This window comes from Hemitrygon akajei, chromosome 5, assembly GCF_048418815.1.
Source record: "Hemitrygon akajei chromosome 5, sHemAka1.3, whole genome shotgun sequence".
NCBI classification, from domain to species: domain Eukaryota; kingdom Metazoa; phylum Chordata; class Chondrichthyes; order Myliobatiformes; family Dasyatidae; genus Hemitrygon; species Hemitrygon akajei.
The window spans coordinates 23,077,009-23,101,571 of NC_133128.1; the positions used below are offsets into that span (position 1 = coordinate 23,077,009).

At 45.3% G+C, this 24,563-nt stretch overlaps 1 protein-coding gene across 1 annotated transcript in view; it reads left to right on the forward strand.

Moving 5' to 3' along the window:
- The window catches only part of bace2 (beta-secretase 2), a 65,379-nt gene extending 51,140 nt beyond the window's left edge, over positions 1–14,239 (forward strand). The window contains exons 7-9 of the mRNA XM_073045009.1: positions 3,594–3,743; positions 7,405–7,573; positions 11,862–14,239. Of these exons, the coding sequence (XP_072901110.1) occupies positions 3,594–3,743; positions 7,405–7,573; positions 11,862–12,103 (561 nt within the window). The 3' untranslated portion in view covers positions 12,104–14,239. The remainder of the gene's footprint in view (positions 1–3,593; positions 3,744–7,404; positions 7,574–11,861) is intronic.
- Positions 14,240–24,563: the final 10,324 nt, after the last annotated feature.

Here is a 24,563-nt window from a genome sequence, read left to right on the forward strand (position 1 = left end):
CTTTTTTTTGCCATCCAGCACTTGCATCAACACCTGTGCTGCCTATTCTGCATTTATCTTGTAAACAGATTTTTGCAACCAAACTGAATATTGCATTCCCTCTCAGTTCCTTCCATTGTTTTTTTGGCCATATAGCAGGGGAGGGTAAGATTTAAATCCTTTTCTGAAGAAGCTTACTTCCTCTTACCCCTGGCGCCTCACGTTTTCCCTCTAATTGTGTTGGCACACTTCAGTGGCAGCATGCCTGACAGCCCGCGGAGACCAAATGTTCCTCTGGCCACAACAAAGAGCAAAGAGTTATCGTTCTGCACTGCCGCAAGCTGTGGTACGCACCGCGTGCTGTTCTTGATTGACCTGGTGAGCAGGCAGACCAGAACTAACAATTAGTCATTGAAGTTGGATTTAAAGTCCTGAGTGGACTCCTTGGACTGGCTGTTGTGTCATCAAGAACAACAACTTCTGTACAAATGGAACCCCTGTCGTTTTCCAGCTCTTCACCCCAGTGACCTTGGCCTAGGACCTTTCAAGCAAGACTTTGAAATTTAAAATTGTCATTAATTTTTAGATTCTCGCCACCACCACCACACCACCCCCTCCCCCCGTCTCTAATGTTTCTGTTGAAAGATCTTCTGTTGGATCTGAGATGAGTAGAGAACAAATCCGGTCAGCAATTATGTTTAGGAGAGATTTAATGACAACTGAGAAAATAAAAACTGCAAATGCTGGAAATCAGAAATGCAAACAAGGGAAACTCAGTAGGTCAGTCAGCATCTGTGGAGCGAGAAATCAAGTGGTGTTTCAGTTCAGTAATTCTTCCTCAGGACTTGGGGAGCGAGGTTAATGAGAAGGGGAAGTAGTAGATAGAACAAAGCAATTATCTTTGATTACTTGGAGACCAGGAGAGACGTAAGTGTGGGTGATGGTGTTGGGTAAAGGTTTTTATAATTCCAGTTAATCTGACTGGAGGAAATGCTAAATAGGAGATGAACAAGAACAGAGGAGAGAGTGGACAAAAGTACTGTTGGAGTTTAGAGATGCAACACATTGCAGTAGCTGGAAATCTGAAATTCAAAAGAATGCAAGAGATATACTCAGTGGGTCGGGGAGAGAGAGGAGCAAAGCGAACCTTATAGATTGGTAAACACAGTACACTGCAGATGCTGTGGTCAAATCAAGACGTACAAAAAAGCTGGATGAACTCAGCAGCTCGGGCAGCATCCGTTGAAAGAAGCAGTCAACGTCTTGGGTCGAGACCCTTCATCAGGACTAAAGAAGAAGGGGGCAGGGGCCCTATAAAGAAGGTGGGGGGAGGGTGGAAAACCAATCAGAGGAAAGATCGAGGGGAAGCAGGGAGGGGATAGGCAGGAGAGGTGAAGAACGGATGCTGCCTGACCTGCTGAGTTCATCCAGCTTTTTTGTACGTCTTGATTTGACCACAGCATCTGCAGTGTACTTTGTGTTTACTATTCGTTACTCCGCTGTGAAGTCTCTTTGAGGTATGCCTACCCTGAAGAAGTTTAAATCTTCTCTTCGACGGGAGTTCAGTGAGACCCTTTCTCACTGCTCACCCTCTGTGATCTCCGCCTCTCTTCGACTCTTTGATCATGTCTTTCCCCTTAGATTCCTTCTTCACCTCTCCTGCCTATCCCCTCCCCCACCCCTTGATCTTTCCTCTGATTGGTTTTCCACCCTCCCCCCACCTTCTTTATAGGGCCCCTGCCCCCTCCTTCTTTAGTCCTGACGAAGGGTCTCGACCCGAAACGTTGACTGCTTCTTTCAACGGATGCTGCCCAACCTGCTGAGTTCATCCAGCCTTTTTGTACGTCATTATAGATTGGTGACTCTCTCATCAAAATTAACCAATTAATAGATGGCAGGTCACCCCTGGGCAAGGTGTAGCACCTGCTTAGCCCCTCGATCAGGGTCACACGAAGCCACGGGAGTAGGTGGTGGATGGTTGTATGAGCGGCTGGCGCAGATCACAAGTCGTGGTTGTAAGTAACCGCTGCGGCCAGGCAGACAGCCTCTGAAGAGTATTGATAACGGCTGGGGTTACCCATCTTGTAAAGACACTGCCCAGAAGAAGGCAATGTAAACCACTTCTGTAGAAAAAATTGCCAAGAACAATCATGGTCAGGGAAAGACCATGATCGCCTTTGTCTTACGACATGGAATATAATGAACGAACGATGCAGAATAGGAAAGCTAACCTCTTGAATGACTTTCCTTTGATCAGAATTGGGAGAAGTCAAGACTGTTCAGGATTTTGAAAGAACCAATTCAATGTCTGTGAGATGGCTGAACTGAAAAGGGGCCAGGCAGAGATGACCCATTCCTTTTCTACACTTCCATCATTGGTAGCTTGTTTTTATTTCCAATGTGTTCTGTGTTGCCTAGGAATGCTCGCACATGGGGAGGATGTGGAAAAGGAGCAGGGGTATAACCCACCAACCCATCTCCACCCTCATCCCCCACTAAATAATGTTTGTTGAAGTCATGTGTTTGCATGTTCAACATGCCTCAATTAAAATTTCCTGCTGACACCCCTCCCAAATTATTGCTTAACTGGTTCATGATCGGCACATTGGCACATGACTGACTTAGGCAGAAGCTCGGGTATATGGTTAACTGCTGAAGATCTTGTCACTGAGGTTCTCTGTGATGACGCTGCTAATGTTATAACATTTATGAGAAGAATTCCTCATCTTGATCAGAACAGAAGCTGGTTGATCGTGCTTGTATCTTGGAAGGTACAGTTTACAGAGTAACTGTATCGGTTATCTAATCACTTCGGAGGCATCATGATAGAAATGCTTCTGTCATTCCTAAAGCACTGAATTTCTGAAAGCCACCTACTTACAAGACATTTCTCTCATTAGCATAATTGCTCCTTTGTCTGAGTGCTGGGCCAACTGTAATGTATATAATTAGCATATTATGCAAATGTGACCTTTCAACTTTCCAGGAGTCATTTTCTTATTAACATAAAGTGCACATTTTCCTGCAATAGTGCCTGCAAGAACTTTAATATTCAGAAATATTCCTTAGAACTGCAAATGACAGTCAGCAAATGGCTTCGTTTCTTGGTTTCACAAAGGTTTTTGAAAGAAGGTGGGTTGAGAAATGGGGAAGAAAATTGAAGGCTATTAGAAATTGGAATATTGAAAATTAGAAAACATAAAGTTCTGCTAACTCATCACCATAACTTTGCCAACACTTCAAAATTAAAATTGCAAACCCCCGATGTAATCCTCTCCGTCCCAGCTCTGGACCTTTCTGTATATTTCTTCCTTCTCACTGCAGTGACTTCAACCATCGAGGTACATCCACTGAGGTTTTCTGCTGTCGTCCACTACACCACACCTCCTTTGAAGAACTAATGCTTCCCACATCCATTTGGCCTCCAACTTTTGCTTTTTTAATCTTTGAAGCTGCAAAGATACTGACACTGTAATTTGGGGAAGCCAATGGTGACTCAAAATTATAGATTATAAAAGGTTCTACAATTGAGGTGTTTTAGTTGAAACAAAAGATTCACCGTGCTGCCTTTATTTCTCTCGTAATTAATTCATCCAACTTGTTTCTATTGGCAGGTTGAGGAGTTTGCTGATGGCTTTTGGTCAGGAAGTCAGCTGGCATGTTGGCCGCAAGGAACCAAACCTTGGTCTTTCTTCCCCAAAATCTCCATCTACCTTCGAGGGGAGAATGCCACGCAGTCCTTCAGCATCACCATCTTGCCAGAGGTAAGACTGGAGATGAGTTAAGTGTCCATGACGGCCATACGTTTTCAAAGTCAAAATAAATGTTATTATCAAAGTACATACACGCCACCATCCATAAGCAACCCTGAGATTCATTTTCCTGTGGGCATGCCCAATAAATCTAGAATAAACAAGAGAAAATCTGCAGAAGCTGCAAATCCGAGCAACACACACAAAATGCTGGAGGAACTCAGCAGGCCAGGCAGTATCTATGGTAAGTAGTACAGTCAACATTTCAGGCCAAAACCTTTCGGCAGGACCCAGGCTAATAAACATAACAGATTCAATGAAAGACCACCCAACTAGGGCGTTCAACCGGAGTGCAGAAGACAACAAACTATACAAATATAAAAAGAAATGATAATAATAAATAGATGAGCAATAAATATCAAGAACATGAGATGAAGGGTCCTTGAAAGCGAGTCCATCAGTTGTTGGAGCATTTCAATAATGAGGTAAGTGAAATTGAGTGAAGATATCCCCTTTGGTTCAATGAAGATGGACTCTCTACCATTACATTGAGGGAATTCATAGACAAAAAGAAACTTTTAAATGGGGCAAGTCTAACTTGTGAGAAGAAGCAGCTTACACGGAGTAATTTAAATTGTTTACCTCCACTAGACATCCAAATGGATGGATATCAATTTATTCGGTTCATTGCTGCTTGCATATGGACAGCCGAAGATTACTTCTCCAGGGTGAAAATGGCTACTACAATGGGGCATAACATTAAGGTGTTGGGAAGAATGTAGAGAGGGGAGGTCAGAACATAGAACATAGAACAGTACAGCACATTACAGGCCCTTCAGCCCACGATGTTGTGCCGAAGCAGGTATTTTTTTTTTTTACAGAGTGTAGGTGCAAGGAACTCAATGACAGGGGTGGTGGTACAGGTATATTAGAGACATTTAAGAGACTTTAAGATGCCTTTGATCAAAGAATCCTACAAAAGGTAGTGAATTTGACCCAGTACATGACGGATAAACCCCTCCCAACCATTGAGCACATCTACACAAAGCGACGTCGTAAGACTGCAGCATCCATAATCAAAGATCCTCACCACCCAGGTCAAGCTCTTTTCTCATTGCTGCCATCAGGTAGAAGTTACACGAGCCTTAGGACTCACACCAACAGGTTCAAGAACAGTTACTACCCCTTAAGCATCAGGCTCTTGAACCAAGGGAACAACTACACTCACTTGCCCAACATTGAGATGTTCTCACAACCAGTGATCTCACTTTAAGGACGTTTCTATCTTCTTATTTCATGTTCTTTCTATTATTGCTATTTATTTATTCTTCTGTACCCTACTTGACCTTCCATTGATCCTGTTATAGTTACTATTCCATAGATCTGCTTAGTATGCCCATAAGAAAGTGAATCTCAGGGTTGTATATGGTGACATATATGTACAGTGCCTATAAAAAGTATACAACCCCTCTGGAAGTTTTCATATTTTATTGTTTTACAACATTGAATAACAGAGGATTTAATTTGGCTTTTTGACACTGATCAACAGAAAAAGACTGCTTTGTGTCAAAGTGAAAACAGATCTCTACGGTGATCTAAATTAATTACAAATATAAAACACAAAATAATTGATTGCATAAGTATTCACCCCCTTCAAGTCAGTATTTAGTAGATGCACCTTTGTCAACCATTACAGCCTTAAGTCTGTGTGGGTCAGTCTCTATCAGCTTTGCACACCTGGACACTGCAATTTTTCCCCATTCTTTACAAAACTGCTCAAGCTCTGTCAGATTACATGGGGATCATGAGTGAACAGCCCTTTTCAAGACCAGCCATAAATTCTCATTTAGATTGAGGTCAGGACTCTGATCTGGCCATTTCAGGATATTAACTTTGTTGTTTTTAAGCCATTCCTTTGTAGCTTTGGCTTTATGCCTGGGGTCGCGGTCTTGCTGGAAAACAGATCTTCTTCCAAGACGCATTTCTCTTCCAGAATGCATCAGGTTTTCCTCCAGGATTTCCCTGTACTTTGCTGCATTCTTTTTACCCTCTACCTTCACAAGCCTTCCAGGGCCTGCTGTAGTGAAGCATGCCTGCACTACCATGCTTCATGGCAGGGATGGTGCGTTTTTGATGATGTGCGGTGTTTGGCTTATGCTAAACATAGTGTTTAGTCTGATGGCCAAAAAACTCCGTTTTTGTTTCATCAGACCATTGAACCTTCTTCCCACGTGACTTCTGGGCAAACTTCAGCTGAGATTTCATGTGAGTTTTTTCCAACAGTGGCTTTCCCTTTGCCACTCTCCTATGAAAACGGTGACAGGTGAAGCACCCGGGCAACAGTTATTGTATGTGCAGTCTCTCCCATCTCAGCCACTGAAGCTTGTAACTCCTCCAGAGTTGTCACAGATCTCTTGGTGGCCTCCCTCACTAGTCTCCTTCTTGCACAGTCACTCAGTTTTTGAGGACGGCCTGCTCTAGGTAGATTTACAGCTGTGTCATATTCTTTCCATTTCTTGATGGACTTAACTGTGCTTCAAGGGATACTCAGTGACTTGGAAATTTTCTGGTATCTATTTGCTGACGTGCTTTTCAATAACCTTTTTGTGGAGTTGCTTGGAGTGTTCTTTTGCCTTCATGGTATAGTTTTTGCCAGGATACTGTTGGGCTTGAAATTCTGCCCTGTGTTCGTTTTGGAAGAGAGACAACCAACACCTGATTATAGTGAAACGTGGCTTTATTGCAGAATCATAACTGGCACAGCGAGTACACGGCGTCGCTGGAGAAGGCGCGTTCTGCCTTCCCCTTACATTCTACTCTTATTTATACCCCTTTTCCCCATTCCAACCCCTCGCTACACATATTTGGTAAGGCCGGACTTTGTTGTACATATTAGGTAATATCGGGCACTTGTGTCCCCCTTATTGGCCCGATGCCATTCACTCACAAGTTACCTGTTTCTTTTGTTTATTGAATCGCGTGACACTAGCAGTTTCGGTGTAGCGGAATCCCCAGTTTCGCTTCCTCCCTCCCTTGTACTCCTGTCTCCTAATATCACGCGAGCCACTCCTGACCTGTAGTGGCAGTTTCGAATTAACCCTAACATTAACCCTAACAATACTGACTCACCAGCAGTTGGACCTTCCAGATACAGGTGTATTTGTACTACAGTCAATTGAAACACCTTGACTGCACCTGTGATCTCCATTTAACTAACAATGTGACTTCTAAAACCAATTGGCTGCACCAGTGCTGATTTGGTGTGTCATACTAAAGGGGGTGAATACTTGTGCAATCAATTATTTTTATTTTGCGGTTTATATTTGGAATTAATTTAGATCACCGTAGAGATCTGTTTTCACTTTGGCACAAAAGAGTCTTTATCTGTTGATCAGTTTCAAAAAGGCCAAATTAAATCCACTGTAATTCAATGTTGAAAAACAATAAAATATGAAAACTTGCAAGGGGGTTGAATGTACATTTATGTTCAAAATTTACTTTGAACTTTGGATGAAAGAAGACTTAAGATATGTGGGAGGGAAGATCGGACTGATCTTATACTAAAGGGTTGGCACAACATCATCAGCCAAAGGGCCTGTACTGTTCTGTGTTGTACATTAATGTTCAGTATTCCTCCTGGGTCTATTCTGTTCATGCTGAGCTTTCCTTGCAGTTGTACATCCAGCCAATGGCAGACATCGGAGCCCTAGTGGAATGCTATAGATTTGGCATCTCCTCATCATCTAATGGCTTGGTTTTGGGTGCCACGGTGATGGAAGGTTTCTACATCATCTTCGATCGAGCACAGAAGCGTGTCGGATTTGCAGCCAGCACGTGTGCAGGTAGGTCCTTGTCCTTGGTCAGCGTTCTGAACTTTGCTTTGCTAAGGATCTTGCACTGTGCCTTGCATCAAACCGCAGTGGCTGTGGTGCTCAAATAACAATAGTGTGCAGTCCTCAAAGCAGAGGCTGGAAGGGTCTTGACCCGAGACTTTATCTAATGAATATGATGCTTGTTTTAATATTGCAGAGGAAGCATTTATTTGAAAAATTGGCTTAAATTTCCAACCCTTGCTCCATTACGACAAAGTCCTTCTGTTGTGCTGTTTAATTGGGCCCTGTCTCTGTAAAGCTGTGGCTATTAGCTATGTGTAAAGGATGTTGGAACAAGGGAGCAATTAACATTGTGAGACATAACTGAGCCTATTTCTCAAGGAACTGATGTGTTTGCATTCTATGGCACTTCACGCTATTTGTACATAATTACTTCTAGGGACCAAATATCCAATGAAACTTTTTTGTCATTATTTTGTATCACAGATTACAAATGATGAAAGGATTATCAAAGTGATTTCATTGATCGCTCCCGGTGTTCTTGCATCCCAAGATTTAGAGCAAGGGGTTCTCTCAGAACCTAGTCCAGCTCTGTTGGATTCTTCCTGCTTCTTGCCAGATGTTAAGGATATCTCTCAGCCTTGGGCTTTTGTATAAGAACAGACCTTTGATTCCTTCAGCCCAGCCTAGACTGCCCTTGTTTCTGGGACATTACAGCTGGTTGGCAAAGCTCCAAATAAATGTTCCTGGCTTCAAAGCCAGGTGTGGAAATTCAAGCTTCGTAGGTGGGTATAAGCGAGTGGGAGTTGAGAGAGGTTCAGATTGAAGGACAGACAAGAGGCTGCAGATGCTGGCATCTGGAGCAACACACACAAACTGCTGGAGGAACTCAGCAGGTCGAGCAGCTTCTGTTGGGGGAGGAGGAATTGCCAGTGTCTCAGATCGAAATCCCACATCAGAACTAGGATTGGAGAGGATAAAGGGGAGACTGAGGACAGAGGCAATTGGTGGACTACTGGGGTGGAGGTTGAGTGCTGTGGAAGGATGATGAGACAGATTGAGTCGAATGGGGAGGGAGGTGCTGGGAGTGATATTGGATGGAGGCAGGCATAAGAAATGGTGAAGAGTGAAACCAGGAAGATGGAAGCAGCTGGTAGAGGGTGGCACACAGGAACACAAAAGGTCACCAGTGCTGGAATCTGACAAGTATTACCATTCAAGATGGCACCAAGCTGCTGTCTCCATTGAGGCGATGGCTCAGATGTGGTTGTTTAGATTCATAGGGGTGTTTTGTAGGGAGGGCTGCCTGTGTGTGTGAGTGTAGGAGAGAAAAGGGGCTTATGTCGCTGTTGTGTTGTTGTTGCCTTCTGCGAGCATTGTGGATACGTTGTGTTGGTGACAGAATGCACGGTGACACCTATGGGCTGCACAACCCCACTTATGGGTTGTGTTGGTTGTTAATGCAAACAGTACTCAAGGTGCAGTCTCACTAATGCCTTATAAAACTGCCACATAATGTCCCACCTCTTAAATTTAATGCCCTGACTGATGACACCTTCTTCACCCACCCCACCCCGTCTACTTGCGTGGCCACCATCAGCGAGCTGTGCACTTGCACTGCCAGGCCCCTCTGTTCCACAACACTTGTCCTACCCTACACACAAGAGATTGTGCAGGTGCTGGAAGCCCAGAGAAACACACACAAAATGCCGGAGGAACTCAGCAGGTCAGATCCAAGATTGTTTCATGTCATCTCCTGTACTCAGGTGTAAAGGAGATTGTGACTCAGGGTCTGATGCAGCACAAAGCAATCACAAAAGATAACGAACACAATAATAAAAACGTAATAAATATGAACACATAAGACAGCTTGTATGCTTAGATTAATTGTATGTCCATCAAGTGAGACTGGGCTGTACGTAAGGTGATTGATGGGAGGTAATAAAATGCCAGTGGAGTTAGTGGGTGGAGGTGTTGATCAGCCTTACTGCTCAGGGTATGTAAACACGAGGAAATCTGCAGATGCTGGAAATTCAAGCAACACACACAAAACGCTGGTGGAACACAGCAGGCCAAGCAGCATCTATAGGAAGAAGCACTGTTGCTGTTTCGGGCCGAGACCCTTCGTCAGGACTAACTGAAAGAAAAGATAGTAAGAGACTTGAAAGTGGGGGGAAGAAATCTGAAATGATAGGAGAAGATCAGAGGGGGGTGGGGTGAAGCTGAGACCCAGAAAGGTGATTGGCAAAAGGGATACAGAGCTGGAGAAGGGAACGGATCACGGGTCGGGAGGCCTAGGGAGACAGAAGGGGGGAGGGGAGCACCAGAGGGAGATATTTGGGAGTCTGGTGGTCCTGGTGTGGTTGCTGCATAGTCTCCTCCCTGATGGGAGTGGGACAACCGATCATTTAGCAGGGTCGGTGGGATCCTTCATGATGTGACTGGCCCTTTCTCGGCACTTTGCTGTATATCGGTCCTTGATGGTGGGTAGATTGTGCCGGGCCGGTGAGGGGCTGGGCAGTTTAGGCTTTCCTGACCACCACAGTGCAGTTTCCGTACCGAGCCGAGACGCAGCTTGTCAGGATGCAGCACACCTGTAGAATGATGTGAGCAGGTGTCAGCGACGTCCAGCTCTCTCCAGCCTCCTCAGCCACGGAAAGGTGTCGATAAGCTTTCCTGACTCTGTAGGATGTGATCTGGGACTATGAGAGATTGTGCAAGATGTGCACCCCAGGGAGTTTAAAACTGCTCGCAGTTTCCGCTGCTGTAAAGAGGGCTGTGAGTAACGCGCGTTCTCCTGAAGTCGATAGCCATCTCCTTTGTCCTGTTGACATTAAGGAAGAGGTTACTTGCCTCGAGCTCTTCCACCTCCTCTCAGTAGGCTGTCTCACCGCTGTCAGTGATGAGGCCCACCACTGTCAGGCAGCATCTATGGAGTGGAATAAAAGTCATCCTATCAGGCCAAGCCACTTCCTGCAGAAAAATGAGTGTCAGTACTAATATAACTGACAACAAACCTGAAGTTTGGAAGCTGCCTTGAAAACTTCTTAATAAATCCATGTGTCATCTTTCTTCCTTACACTTTTAAAACAAAAATTAAACATGTATTACAATTGATGTATGGATATTAGTTGAGGAAGTCATAGAGTCATAGAAAAGTACAGCACAGAAACAGGCCCTTTGGCCCATCTAGTCCATACTGAACTATTTAAGCTGCCTACTCCCATCAACCTGCACCAGAAGCATAGCCCTGCTATCTATGTACCCATCCAAACTTACCTTAAATGTTGAAACTGAGCTCACATTCACCACTTGTGCTGGCAGCTCGTTCCACACCCTCACGACCCTCGGGGTGAAGAAGTTTCCCCTCATGTTCCCCTTAAACTTTTCACCTTTCACCCTTAACCCATGACCTCTGGTTGTAGTCCCACTCAACCTCAGTGAAAAAAGCCTGCTTGCATTTACCCCATCTATACCCCTCATAATTTTGTATGCCTCTATTAAATACCCTCTCACTCTTCTACATTCCAAGGAATAAAGTCCTAATCTATTCACTCTTTCCTTATAACTCAGGTCCTTCAGACCTGGCAACATCCTTGTAAATATTCTCCGTACTCTTTCAACCTTCTTTACATCTTTCCTGTAGGTCGGTGACCAAAACTGCACACGATACTCCAAATCAGGCCTCACCAATGTCTTATACAACTTCAACAGAAAATCCTACCTCCTGTACTCAATCCAATAATTTATGAAGGCCAATGTGGCAAAAGCTTTCTTTATGACCCTATCTACCTGTGATGCCACTTTCAATGAATTATGGACCTTTACACATACACAGATACAACTTTAGTTATGTGGATCATTTCATTGTTGTTGGTGATGAGCCCCACTACTGTCCGGCAGCAGCTATGGAGGTGGAATAAACAATATCAGAGAATATAGACAGAATATGACCTGAAATTCTTACTCTTCACAGACATCCATGAAACAGGAAAAAAAAAATCTAAATTGACATATCAGGAACTTCTTCACTCAGTATGAGCTGCCGGTGGTAGTGACGGATGCAGGCCAATTTGTAACATTTAGAGAAATTTGGATAAGTACATAGAATGGGTGGGTACGGAGGGCTATGGTCCAGGTGTGGGTCAAAGGGATGAGGCAGAATAATAATTCAGCACAGACTAGATAGACCAAAGTGTTGGAGTGCTGTGTGACTTTTGGAGAGAATGGCTTGAGGATGAGTGACTGAGTTAAGTCATTGAATGCTAAGGTAGATTTCTTTCTTGTCTACTCACAGTTGTTGGTGGTTCCCTGGTGTCTGAAATTGCTGGCCCATTCTCAGCGACCGACGTGTCAAGCAACTGCTTCAGGGAAAGGAAGAGGACGGAGCCAACTCTCTGGATCGTCTCCTACGCTCTCATCACACTGTGCGGCCTGACTCTCCTCATTTCCATCATCTTGCTGCTTTTCCCCTGCGGCCAGCGCCGTGCCAACGGCCTCACCGACGACTCCTCGCTGATCCAGCATCGGTGGAAGTAATGCCGCACACTTCGTATGCAGAGCACTTCCAAGCAGGTGCTGTGTGCGATTTGCACTAATGTGTGGCCTGGTGTCCGACAAACAATGATGGCGGTTTAAAAATGTTCATAGGTGACTAATGTGTGTTGTGGTAGAAACCGATGTGCTGACATTGACATGTATTGCCCCATAAAGCAGACGACAATAGACTGAGCTTTACTCTACACCAGTCAGTTGTCCAAACTGCCTTTTGACTGGATCCACTGAATGAGATTCATGCTAGAAGCAGGCATTTTGTGCAGATTTTGGTGTTTTCCTTCCCTCTCACGTTATAAAGGATATGGGTAGGGGGTTTTTTAGGGGAGAGTTGAAGGAGGAATTACATGACATGAGATCATGGGTGGATCCTCGATGTGCAATATCATTGTCCCCTGCCTTATCGCAAGACCGAGCTTCACAAAGTGCCAATGCCACCAGAATTCTTACCCACAACACGAAATAAGAATGGATGAAGGATATTGTTAGGCATGCATCTATTTACGATTTTCTGGATCTCAAGAAAACTCAATGGAATAAATTTTTTTTACTTGAAGGTGATTCTTACCATCAACCACCAAGGCTAGCCAATATTTTAATGCTGAACTCTTGACACTTTAAAGCAACCCATAGAGTGGGCTGTTTAACTTGGCACCTCCACCTGGTGCATTTTTCAGCCTGACCATAATTGTCTGTGATGTTCCCAGGACTGCCTCGTAGTTTCTAACTGTTCTACCACTGTTTGTTAGTCCATATACTTGTTCCTGAGCAGATCAAGGCTGAAATTCAGTCACGTAGTCTGGCAAAAAAAAATTTACAACAAGGTTCTGGTGCCATCTGGTGTCCGCACGCAGGATTGCAGCCTTGAAAACTGCCCGAGTTATTTCTGTTCCAAATACAGTTTCTCTTGTGTGTACAAATGGTTTCCTGATCATACTTTTGTGGTCAAGATCAACATTGTCAATTGTCAATTTCGTGGTCTTAGTTCTAAAGTATCTTTTCAGGATTTAACATTATCAAACACTACATAATTGCAGCGATTGAGAGGGTACCCAGACTGTGACTGCAGAAAGCTTCATTCAGAGCAATGCTAATGGTGATACCAGTTTGCAGGATGCCACAGACTCTAAACATCTATGTGGCTGATACAGCAGAATAGTTGTGGGTGGTGGTGGATGAAATGGGGGGAGTTTCTTCATTTCCTGTCCAAGATGACAGGCCAGTCCTACAGTTATATGAGAGAGGGATTTGGGATGTGAAATAGCTTTGCACTGTTTTTCAGTCCTTGGGTAAAAACTGTTCCCTGAATGCCTCTTCAGCATCCAGTTAACCCTTGCCACTTTGGGTGGGAGATCGGGATGACTGAGTGTAAATGACTTGATCATCAGTCGAATTTTTGTCCAATTTAGGGATTTCCAGCAAGGTTGATATGAGTTCTTATTCAAGTCTAGCATTAACTAAGTGTGAAATTAACAACCTTGAGAACACATTTCTTCTTGTTCCCCTTATGAGTACAATTTTGAAGTGTTTTTGGGAAGAGAAATACAATTGTGGAAATGTGATGCCTTACAATGCTTTTGATCTTTGAAGGATATATCTGCACAGTATTACACAGCACACTGTGATAACTTTATTTTTAAACATGAAACCTCTTATTCTGATGTCCAGCTCTGCAATTTTCTAAAGATTATTAAAAGGTTTATAAAATACTATAATCATTCACTACAGCAGAGCCATCTTGGGATTATGTAAGGGGCAAACCAGTCACTTTAACATAATAGAAATTAAATCGAGTAAAACTCCAGGGTTTTCTAAGTCTTAAATAAAAAGTGCTGTCAGTGATTTCTTTTGTTCATATTAAATTTAGGGTAGATTTCATAACTGGGAGAATTCAAATTACTTTGCATTTATAAAACATATAAAGATTAAAGAGGCAAAATTTAGAAATTACATTCTTGCAAAATTATTTTTTTATCTATTCGTTGGTAGTTTCAGCAATTCATGAGTGGGAATTTACTAAAGGTAGAGTTTTTTTGTAAGACATGTAACTTCTGCCTCTGGATATACATTCTTCTTGGCAGAAAACGAAGAGAATTAATAAAGCGGACTATGTTTTGGTCAGCTGCCGGTAACAGTGATGTTCTGCAGGGGCCGGGGTTGGGTCCACTGCTTTACGCATTATATGTTAATAACTGGACAGTATGATGGAGAAGCAGAAGGGCGAATACCAGAGGGTATAACTTCAAGGTGATTGGAGGAAAGTATAAGGGCGGGATGTCAAATGTTTACACAGAGTGGTAAATGTGTAGAGGTGGTGGTAGAAGCAGGTACATAAGGGAAATTTAAGATAGGCACATGGATGAAAGAAAAATGGAGGGGTATGTGGGAGGGTAGGTTTAAATTGATCTTGGAGTGGATTAAAAGGTTGGCACAACATTGTGGGCTGAAGGGCCTGTACTTGGCTCCATTTCTGACAGTCATGTGTTCAGGGTTGCTTTAGCATCTAATGCGTTCTAGTTTCCTGTCACAGGTATGGTCTTTTACTGGGGCATTAACTTAAGAGTCTGTGTTCCCTTTCAAGGTGGACATACCTGGTCCCAGCAAGTTTAAACTTGAAGATGAGCAGATGAATTATCCACAGTGTTTCTCTGAACCAACAACACTATTATGTAGTCATCATTACGCCACTATTGTGGGAGCAGGCTGCAGATTTCCTACATTACAACAGAGACTGTGCTTATACTGGTTAAATTAAAGCACACAGCTACTGCTACTGGCTCTGTTGCTAAGGATCTTGCAGTGATAACTGAGGCAGGTGGTCTGTTAAATATACATGAAGTCCTAAGATCATGAAAGGTGCCACTTTGAAGGTACAGAGCGGAATCAGCCCTCCTGGATCTTCGAGCCACGCAACCCAACAACCCCCCGATTTAACCCTAGCCTAATCATGGCACAATTTACAATGGCCAACTAATCTATTAACCGATACAAATTGGACTGTGTGGGAGGAAACCAGAGCACCTGGAGGAAACCCATGCAGTCACAAACGCCTTACAGAGACAGGCAGTAATTGAACGCAAGTCATTGGTACTGTAAAGCATTGGGTGCCAACCACTATGCTAAGTTTGTTGCTGTTCCTTTGAATGAGTTTGACAGGTCTCTCTCAAAGATGGAAGTGAGGATTGGTCTTCAGTCTTCCAGATGAAGTGGACAATGATAAAGTCCATGTCTGAAGAGGCAAGAAAGGACCAATCAGCCCCTTGCATCTACTCCACCATGAACAGATTTATTTTCTACCTCATTTTTCAGTGCTAAAACCCTGTCCCTTCATTTTACTAAAAATCAAAAGATTTTTGAATATTGACTTAAATATTTTCAGTTCCCAAGCCTCCACTTCATACACACTACCATCTGGATGAAGATTTTTTTTCTCCATTCGGTTCTGAATGGCTAAACCTTTATTTTGAGTCTATGATCTCCCCAGAAGGGGAAATTGGCAGTTCCAAATTCACTATAATGTGTGTACGTGTGATCAGCTGTCTTTGTTCAAAAGGGCATAGAGCCAGCCTGCCCAATCTCATCCCAAATGACAAACCCACCATCCCAGCAATCAATGTGGCAACCCTCCGCTTCATTCCTTTTGTCTCATAATAGACAGCAAAACCAGACTTCCAAATACACTGTTACCAGAGTCCTATATTGTATAGGAGCCCTTGATTCGTAAGGGTGTCAAAGGTCACAGGGGGAGGCGGGGTAATGGGGTTGAGAGGAATAATAATTTAGCCATGATAGAATGGCAGAGCATTGATGGGCTGAATGGCCTCCTCTGCCTTGTGGACTATGCAGTGAAATGTACATACAAGCATCCCGAGTGTCAGTGATCCATGTGGAAGGACACTAAGAGTCTTCTAATACAAACTCCTTTCAAACTGTTGATCAGTGCACAGTTCCGTGTGCTGGAGCCCGTCTCTGACAGCAGGCAGGATAACCACAGCTGAGCAATCTGTGGCCATTGGACATCCAGTTTTGTATCTGAGCTGATACATTAAGTGTCTAATTGCCATCATCTGCACATCAGAGTCATGAAACCATTCCTCCCGGGGAAACCTCAATAGAGTTAGTAGACCACTTGCATGATTTAATGAGGCACGGTCACTGGAAAAATGTTGGACAACAATTGTTTCTATTAATGAAAAACAATGCATGATCTACAGCTTTGTGTATTTATGTGTTGTCATCAGCATGGCATCACAGAGGCTTCTATCGAATTGGCCTTAAACCCCCCTGACTCAGTCACCCGTGCGTGCACAGGTTGTCTTGGCCAGGTTTTCTGAATGTTGTCAGTGTCTCCCAGAGAACGGGAGATGAAATGTGTACGTTAGTGATATCAGTGCAAGACCAAGCCCCCCCCCCCCACCCCCCCAGTCCTCCAAATCCATCAATGTCCCAATTACCCTAAACCTACCTTCTTCCTAGTAGATTCGACAGTCCACCTCCACACAAGGAACAATCCAGTGTCTAGTCGGATTATCAACCTGCGCGTCTGCGGGGAGTGTGAGGGAACCAGAGCATCCTGATACAGGCAAACTCCACACAGACAGCCTGGGGGCTGGGATCAAACACAGGTCACTAAAACAGAGTTCTCCCAGTGCTGCCGAGGTGCCATTCCAACCTGGATCACATCCAGCAGCATTAATGCCCCCGAGTCTCCTCATCACTGCCTCCCCACTGTCAACCAATCGTCTAACGTCCCCTCAGGCACCCTCACTCCAACCCTGTTGTGTCCCGACCACTTTCCCATTTTGATACCTTGCTCTGCTCCCCGTACTCTACCTCATTCTGCAGCCCTGGGGGGACAAAAATTCCAGCGTACAGTTCCGCTCGCTGTGAGTCCGGGGCCACTTGGAGCCTCCAGGCCAAGGATGAATCCATCTCCGTCAACCTGTCTGAGGTGAACAAATTGCCTCTAGAGACCAAGGGTGACCGCCGGGAGTAAAGACATCTGAACTGGGCCGATTCCTCTGCATGGGAGTACCATTGGGACGTGCCAGTGTCCACCTACTTGTGTACATCAGTGTTCATGCAGCAGGGCCTGGTGTTCCGCTATCTTCAGTTCAAGCTTATTTTCATAGGCTTCCATAGCTTCCTTTGCAGTAGGCACAGTGCATTACAAAGACAAGTGTAAATTGGCATAAAATTAACATAAATTATGCATAACTTGACAAAATAAACTTAACATTTGTGCAAACAGAGGGAAAAGTAAAATTTAGCCCATCTGGACCCCCCTGCCACTGGCCAATGCCCCATTCTGCCAAACCCAAGTGGTAACTATCCTGTGTCAAAAGAACCCACGAGCGGGAATATCCGCTCCTCGGCTCCCAGTCTAATTACAAGTTATTAGTAATTAAATGTTACATAAGCCTGCAATCTGCTGAAGTACCACATAATTCTGCCCAGGGTTAAATGCATTGCTGAGATAATATCATAGCTGCCAATCATCGCATGTACCACAATAACATAACCATTTTCTCCTTTCGAAATTGAGGCCCACTATACTCTGTTCACCAATGATCATAACACGTGCATCTATGAAAGAAACCTGGATCGGAATGTATCTTCCCTCCGGTTATTCTGCTGTCAGGGTGAATGTTCGGGCAGCACGGTGGCGTAGTGGTTAGCACAACACTTTACAGCACCAGTGAACCAGGTTCAATTCCCGACACTGCCTGTAAGGAGCAAACACGAGGAAATCTGCAGATGCTGGAAATTCAAACAACACACACAAAATGCTGGTGGAACACAGCAGGCCAGGCAGCATCTATAAGGAGAAACACTGTCGATGTTTTGGGCCGAGACCCTTCGTCAGGACTGCCTGTAAGGAGTTTATATGTTCTCCCCATGATCGTGTGGGTTTCCTCCCACAGTCCAAAGATGTACCGGTTGGTAGGTTAATTAATCATTTGAAATTGTCCCATGATAAGGCTAGTGTTAAATCAGGGGATTGCTGGTCAGCACAGCAAATAAATAAAATGAAATGGACAATAAACGTATTTCCCAGGACCTTACCCATGAAAATTTCTTCTATCCACAATATTTTTCAATTGCACTTTTTCCCTTTATCCCTTAATGTACAGCTAACGTTATACTGTCAAAGTTAAACATTCAAGTTTCTTTTAAAATTTCCTTTTTAAAAATTATTTTGTGGATCTCAGGGTTGATGGCAACAGCAGTATTTATTGCCCATCGCTAGGTGCTCTTGAGAAGGTATAATGCCTTGAACCAGTGGGATCCTTGTGCTGGGTGGACAGTTTTCAGGGTTTAAACCCAGCAGCCATGATGGACAAGAGAAAATCTGCAGATGCTGGAAATCCGAGCAACACACACACAAAATGTTGGAGGAACTCAGCAGGCCAGGCAGCATCTATGGAAAAGTAAACAGTAAACAGTCGACATTTCAGGCCAAGACCCTTCAGCAGAACTGAAGGGTCTCGGCTCGAAATGTCGACTGTACTCTTTTCCAATCATGATGGAACTGTGATATACCCATGTCAGAATGGTGCGTCCTGAAGTAGTGCTCTTCCCATCTACTTGCTATCATTGTCCTTATTGGTGGTCCTGTGTTCGGGAGCTCCTGTTGGGATTGGTGTTTGTTTATTAGTGTCACATGTACCACAATACATGCAAGAAAAAATTGGCTTGCTTATGGTTCATGCAGATTAAATCATTACACAGCATTCAACTACAAAATGGTAAAACAATGCAGAATAAAAGTACAGAGAAAAGTTACAAGGATGTCGCCAGGGCTAGAGGATCTGTGTTACAGAGGAAGGGTGAATAGGTTCAGACTTTATTCCTTGGAGCAGAGGAGAGTGAAGGGATATTTGATAAAGGTATATACACAATTATGAGGGCTTGTAACACATCGAGCGCCCAGCAGGTGGCGCTAACGCCCCGAAGAGCAATGATGTCACCGGTCTTCAACCCTAGTCACTGGGAGGAGTCGCTATTGGAATTGAGACACCGAGACTGATTGAGAGGAGTTTGAAGCTGAGGGCTGTGTCTATCAGTTGCTCAGTCTTGATACTCACTCTGCTTGTTAACTTGTTAGAATAAATTGTGGATTTATTTACCCGCGTCAGTGCTGGGACTTAACTGGGATCTCGCCTGTGGAAACACCCTTTTATTTTGTGGACTGACTTGCCCGATTTCCTCCTAAAGCCCTGGATCTTGTGAGAAGATCTTGGATCTTCTGAAGCCTTTTGTTATATTCTCTGTGAACTCTTAGGTTGCCTATGTATTTTAGTTGGAATCTGAACAAGCAATTCATTGTACTGAGTGCCTCTGACCGTTGAAGTAAAGTTTGAAGTCATTTGACCAACACCGTCGTCATTTCTGTTTGCCATTGTGCTCAGACCTACCAGCATCGCTTACAGCAAGACTGAACCACAACCTGATCGTAGCAGACAATCAGAGCTTTTGAGTGGCAGCCAACAACCGGGGGGCTCTCCTGGGCTCACAACGAGCAAATACAGCAGCTCACAGGAGTCCTTGTACAGGTGGCAGAGGCTGTCCGAGATCTGTGAGCCCGACCGCCTCCAATTCCCCAGCTCCACCTACTGCAACACTTCCAACCCCAACAGGCCCCATGAGTGACGTGCTGTGTCAACCAGCTCATCAGTCACCGGCTCCAGAGAGTCCATTTTGCTGGCTCCCCAGAGGCTTTGTGACTTATTTTTGAGCTGCGCCAGGTCTTCAACGAGAAGCAGCATGGTGGCTGACAAATCTGAGACGGGGTCCCGCTCTGTGGCAGCCTACACCATTTAATTTAGCACTCTGAGAACCGAGAGCTGGTGGAATGGTGAGGCCCCTCTCACAGCTTCTTATAATGGACTGTCTGAGCATCCACGACTGGGGGGATTTGTCTGCACGAAGGTATACCCGTGAAGCAGAGAGAGCGGGCTGGGGAACCGGCCACCTTGCCCCCAGCTCGGCCCGTTCAAACTGCAGAGGAACCAATGCAGCTGGGCCGGTCCCACCTTTCCTGAGAGGAACAGGAATAAAGGAGAGATGAGGGCAATTGTGATGGTGCTGGGCACTTCTGCAAGCAGTGTCCAGAATTTCAGGGGAAGGCCGGGGCTTACCGGAGGAGGGAGCGACTCTGGCGAGTGGATCGGTGAAAACATCTAGATCCCTAGCACGTCTACAGTTGGGTACAGTACTAATCTGGATCAGGCTCCAAGCACTGGTGGGTTGAAGTACAGAGGTGAACCTAATAGACCTCAGTCAGGCAAGACAGCTGAACCTGCCCATTAAAATAAGCCCTCTCCCTCAACCACTCTCTATCCAAGCCTCGGGTGGGCACCCTCTGGGGTCAGGAATGCTCGAGCACATGACCAGACCTGTGAAAACGTTGATAGGAAAGCACTCTGAACTGATCTCATTCCTTTTAGTAGAGACTCCGAAAGACTCCCGAGCTTTAGGTTAGCCGTGGCTTTGTGCTCATGGTCCAGTTTGCCTGGTCAGAGGGAAGGCTGCTTTCATGGGTTCAGACTGTATCCCTCCAGGTCCTACTACTGGGAGCACCAGAAAAGGGGAAGATTCAGCGACTGGATTGGACACACACAGGTTAGATCTTGGGGAAGTCTGAAGACACCAAGGCACCAGAACGATATCTCGATTTGGCAGAAGTTTTATCCAAAGCTAAGGCCTCATCACTGCCTTCACACAAGCCCTACAATTGTTCCATTAACTTGCTGCCTGGAGCCATGCCAGGAGAGGTCAGTTGTGTGCACTCTCCATTCCTGAGATTAGGGCAATGGAGGAGGACATTACTCAATGGTCTCATTCACCCCTCAACCTCACCAGCCTCTGCAGGTTTTTTTTGTTTCTTAGAAGGACACCAAGAAGGACACCTCCCTGTATCAATTACAGGGAGCTAAACAGGGTCACTATTAAGAACAAGTATCCCCTCCTGCTCACATCGACTGCCTTGACCTGTTCAGAGGAGCCTTGGTCCTCACCAAACATCTGTAATGCCTACCACTTAGTTTGCCTAAGGGAAGGGGATGAATGGAAAACCCCGAGCGGGCGCTATGGATACCAACAATGCCCTTTGGGTTGTCCAACCGCCCAGCTGTTTACCAGGCCTTTGTGAACGATGTTCTTTGTGACATGGTGAACCAGTCAGACTTTGTATACCTTGATGACATCTGAGTTTTCTCCAGGACCTTTCAGGAGCACCTTCTTCGTGCCCAGGAAGGTCTGAGTGATTCTGATGGAAATCTCTAATGAAGGACGAGTCCAAGGTGTGAGGAGATGCTACCAGGATGTTACTCAGGCCAGTAGCCCGCCCAATCCACTAGGTATTGGATACCCTGGTCCACCTGGCATGAGTTAAGCAGCCTCCAAACTGTGTTGACTGGACAGCCTGCAAGAAAATGGGAGGGCGGAGGCAAGGAAACAGGAGGAGAGGTAAAACTGGTTTAAACAGGGAGATGTGAAAAACAGCTCACCCGGAGTGACCCTGGCAGGGCCAGGTGATAGGCCACTGGGTTAGCCCATCTTACTATCTCGATAGGTCTATCATAGTAGGGCGAGAGCTTCCTGGAGTCTGTGGTGTGGGGTGGGGGGGGGACAACCACACCTGCTGTCCAGGTGGGAAGGAAGGAGCCGGTCTGCGTCTCCAGTCAGCCTGCCGCTGAGGCACGTGGGCTTTTCACCAGGCCCTCCTTCACCTTGCCACGGCTGCCCTGGCCGCTGTCTCAGAGAAAATGGAGGAACAAAGGCACAGTGGGCTTCAAAGGTTGACATACCCTTTGATGCGTTGACCAGTTGATTGTGGGCCACTTCTGGCCATATCAGCATCGAGCTCTAAGGCATAACAGCACAGGTACTACTCCAGCTCCTGACTGACCCTCTCGGTTTCCCCATTGGACTGAGGATTGGAACCTGAGGACAAACTCACAGAGGTGTTAAACAGTGAGCAAGAGGCCTTCCAAAACTTGCAGGTAAACTGCGGGCCACAGTGTGACACGATGTCCTCCAGAATCCCATGATGCCGCACCACCTCTGTCATCACCAAGCCTGCAGTCTCGAGTCGCAGAACAAAAACGCACACCTTTGGTAAAACAGTTAACCACGACTAAGATGACTGTGTTACCTGATGAGGGGAGGGGAGGGGAGGGGGGGGTGGAGAATGACTGGTGATGAACTCCAGGGACACACGGGACCAAGGATGCTGGGGGATGGGCATGGGTGCAGGAAGCCAGGTGGAGCTTGTGTGGGGGTCTTCTGGATGGAACATACTGCAAGCCCGAACATACCCAGTAACATCCCCCTTCACCTGAGGCCACCGGAAGTGATGTCCAATGAACTCTACCGTCCTCTGAACTCTGGGGTGCCCCACCATAGGTGAGTTGTGCCCCCACTTCAACACCAGAGGGGGAACAGTACCTGGAACATAGAGGCACCCTGGCGGGCCCCCGCCTGAGTTAGGATCCACTGGTTGGGCCTGCCAGATCGAGTCCTCCAACTGAAACTGAACAGCCATACTTGTCCAGACTGACGTCAGCAGCAGAGGGAGGATGCTGTAACACCTCGAGTGCCCAGCAGGTGGCGCTGACACCTCCAAGTGCAATGGTGTTACCTGTCTGGGCGGAGATATTCACCTCAATCACTGGGAGGAGTCTCTATTGGACTTGAAACACACCTGAGACTGATTGAGAGTTGTTTAAGGGTGATGGCTGCACCTACCAATTGCTCAGTCTTGATACTCACTCTGCTTGTTAGAGTCAACTGCTAGAGTTCGTCACTCTCTGTGGATTTATTTACCTGTGTCAGGACTGTGAAAAGACTTACCTGGGATCTAGCCCCCTTTGTTTTGTGGACTGACTTGCCTGATTTCCTCCTGAGGCCTTGGATTTTGTGAGAAGATCTTGGATCTTCTGAAGCCTCTGTGAACCCTTAAATTGCCTGCGTATTTTAGCTGGAATTTGAACAGTGAATGTGGCAAGACAATTGTGCTGGGTGCATCTGACTGTTGAAGTAAAATTTGAAGTAATTTCACCAACATGCCAACTCTGTCTGCAATTGTGCTCAGACCCACCTGCATCTGTTACAGGGGTATATAGATAGGGTAAATACAAGCAGGCCTTATTAACACACACAAAATTTTGGAGGAACTCAGCAGGCCAGGCAGCAGCTATGGAAAAGAGTACAGTCAAACCTTTGTACCTACTGAAGGGTCTCGGCCTGAAATGTCGAATGACTAGGTTACTACTCCACTGGAAAATGGTTACAAGTCAGCCATGTGGGCATGGGGCCTGAACAATATCAAGTTCCAATGAGGGAAAGGCAGGAGATTCCTTCAAGTGTGGAGCTGCTGAGTAACTGTATCAACCAGAAAGTGCAACAAATGTTGGCCTTGTTTTGAGGAATCTCAGGTTTTCAAACTCCAGGTAATATTAACAATGGGGCTCCCAATGTAGAGATTCTCCTGTATGTCACCTGTTGGAGAATGAGGGACCGTTTTGTAGAGTACCTTCGGTCCAGGATCTCCCAGTGACCACACATTTTAATTCTACTTTCCATTTCCATTCTGACATGTCAGTCCACGTCCTCCTCCACTGCCACAACGAGGTCACTCTGCAGCTGGAGAAGTATCGTCTCATATCCCATCTGGAAAGCCTCCAATGTGATGACATGAGCATTGATCTCTCTAACTTCCGGGAATTTCTCCACCTCCCCCCATCTCTTTTTCCATTGCCCATTCTGGCTCCTATCTCACCCCTTCTCTTCTCCTCACCTGCCCACACCACTCTTCTGTTCCTCTCCCTCTTCCCTTTCTCCTGTGATCCACTCTCCTCTTTTCTTCTTCTTTGTTGCTTTCCCCTAAGACCATAAGACATAGGAATAGAGTCAGGCCATACAGCCCATAGAGTTTACTCTGCCATTTCAACATACTTCCCCTCCCCCACATTCTTATTCTGGTTTCCTCACCCTTCCTTTCTGCTCCTGGTGAAGGGTCTCCCTGGAAACATTGACTGTTTATTCCTCTCCATAGATGCTGCCTGGTCTGCTGAGTTCCTTCAGCATTTTGTGTGTAATTACTTACAGATATATCTTTGCAGAGAAAAGATGTAGTTACCCAAAACCGTTCCATTCAATATAAAATCACCCTGCTGGATTGGAACAGTGAACTGAGGAATGCAGATTAAAAGCAGACGATTATTTGGTAAGGGAAAGCACCCCCCCCCCCCATGTCTTATTGAAATGTTTTAAGAATGCACAGAAAATGTTTACATGTTGTCCCTGATTTACTAATGCCCAATTTATCAACGGCCCTACATATGAACATACTCCTGTAATTTTACTAATTTTAACAGTCTGATGTACACACACAAAAGAATTCCTGTGCATGCTAAAACTAGGTTCCTCTCTCTTTAAC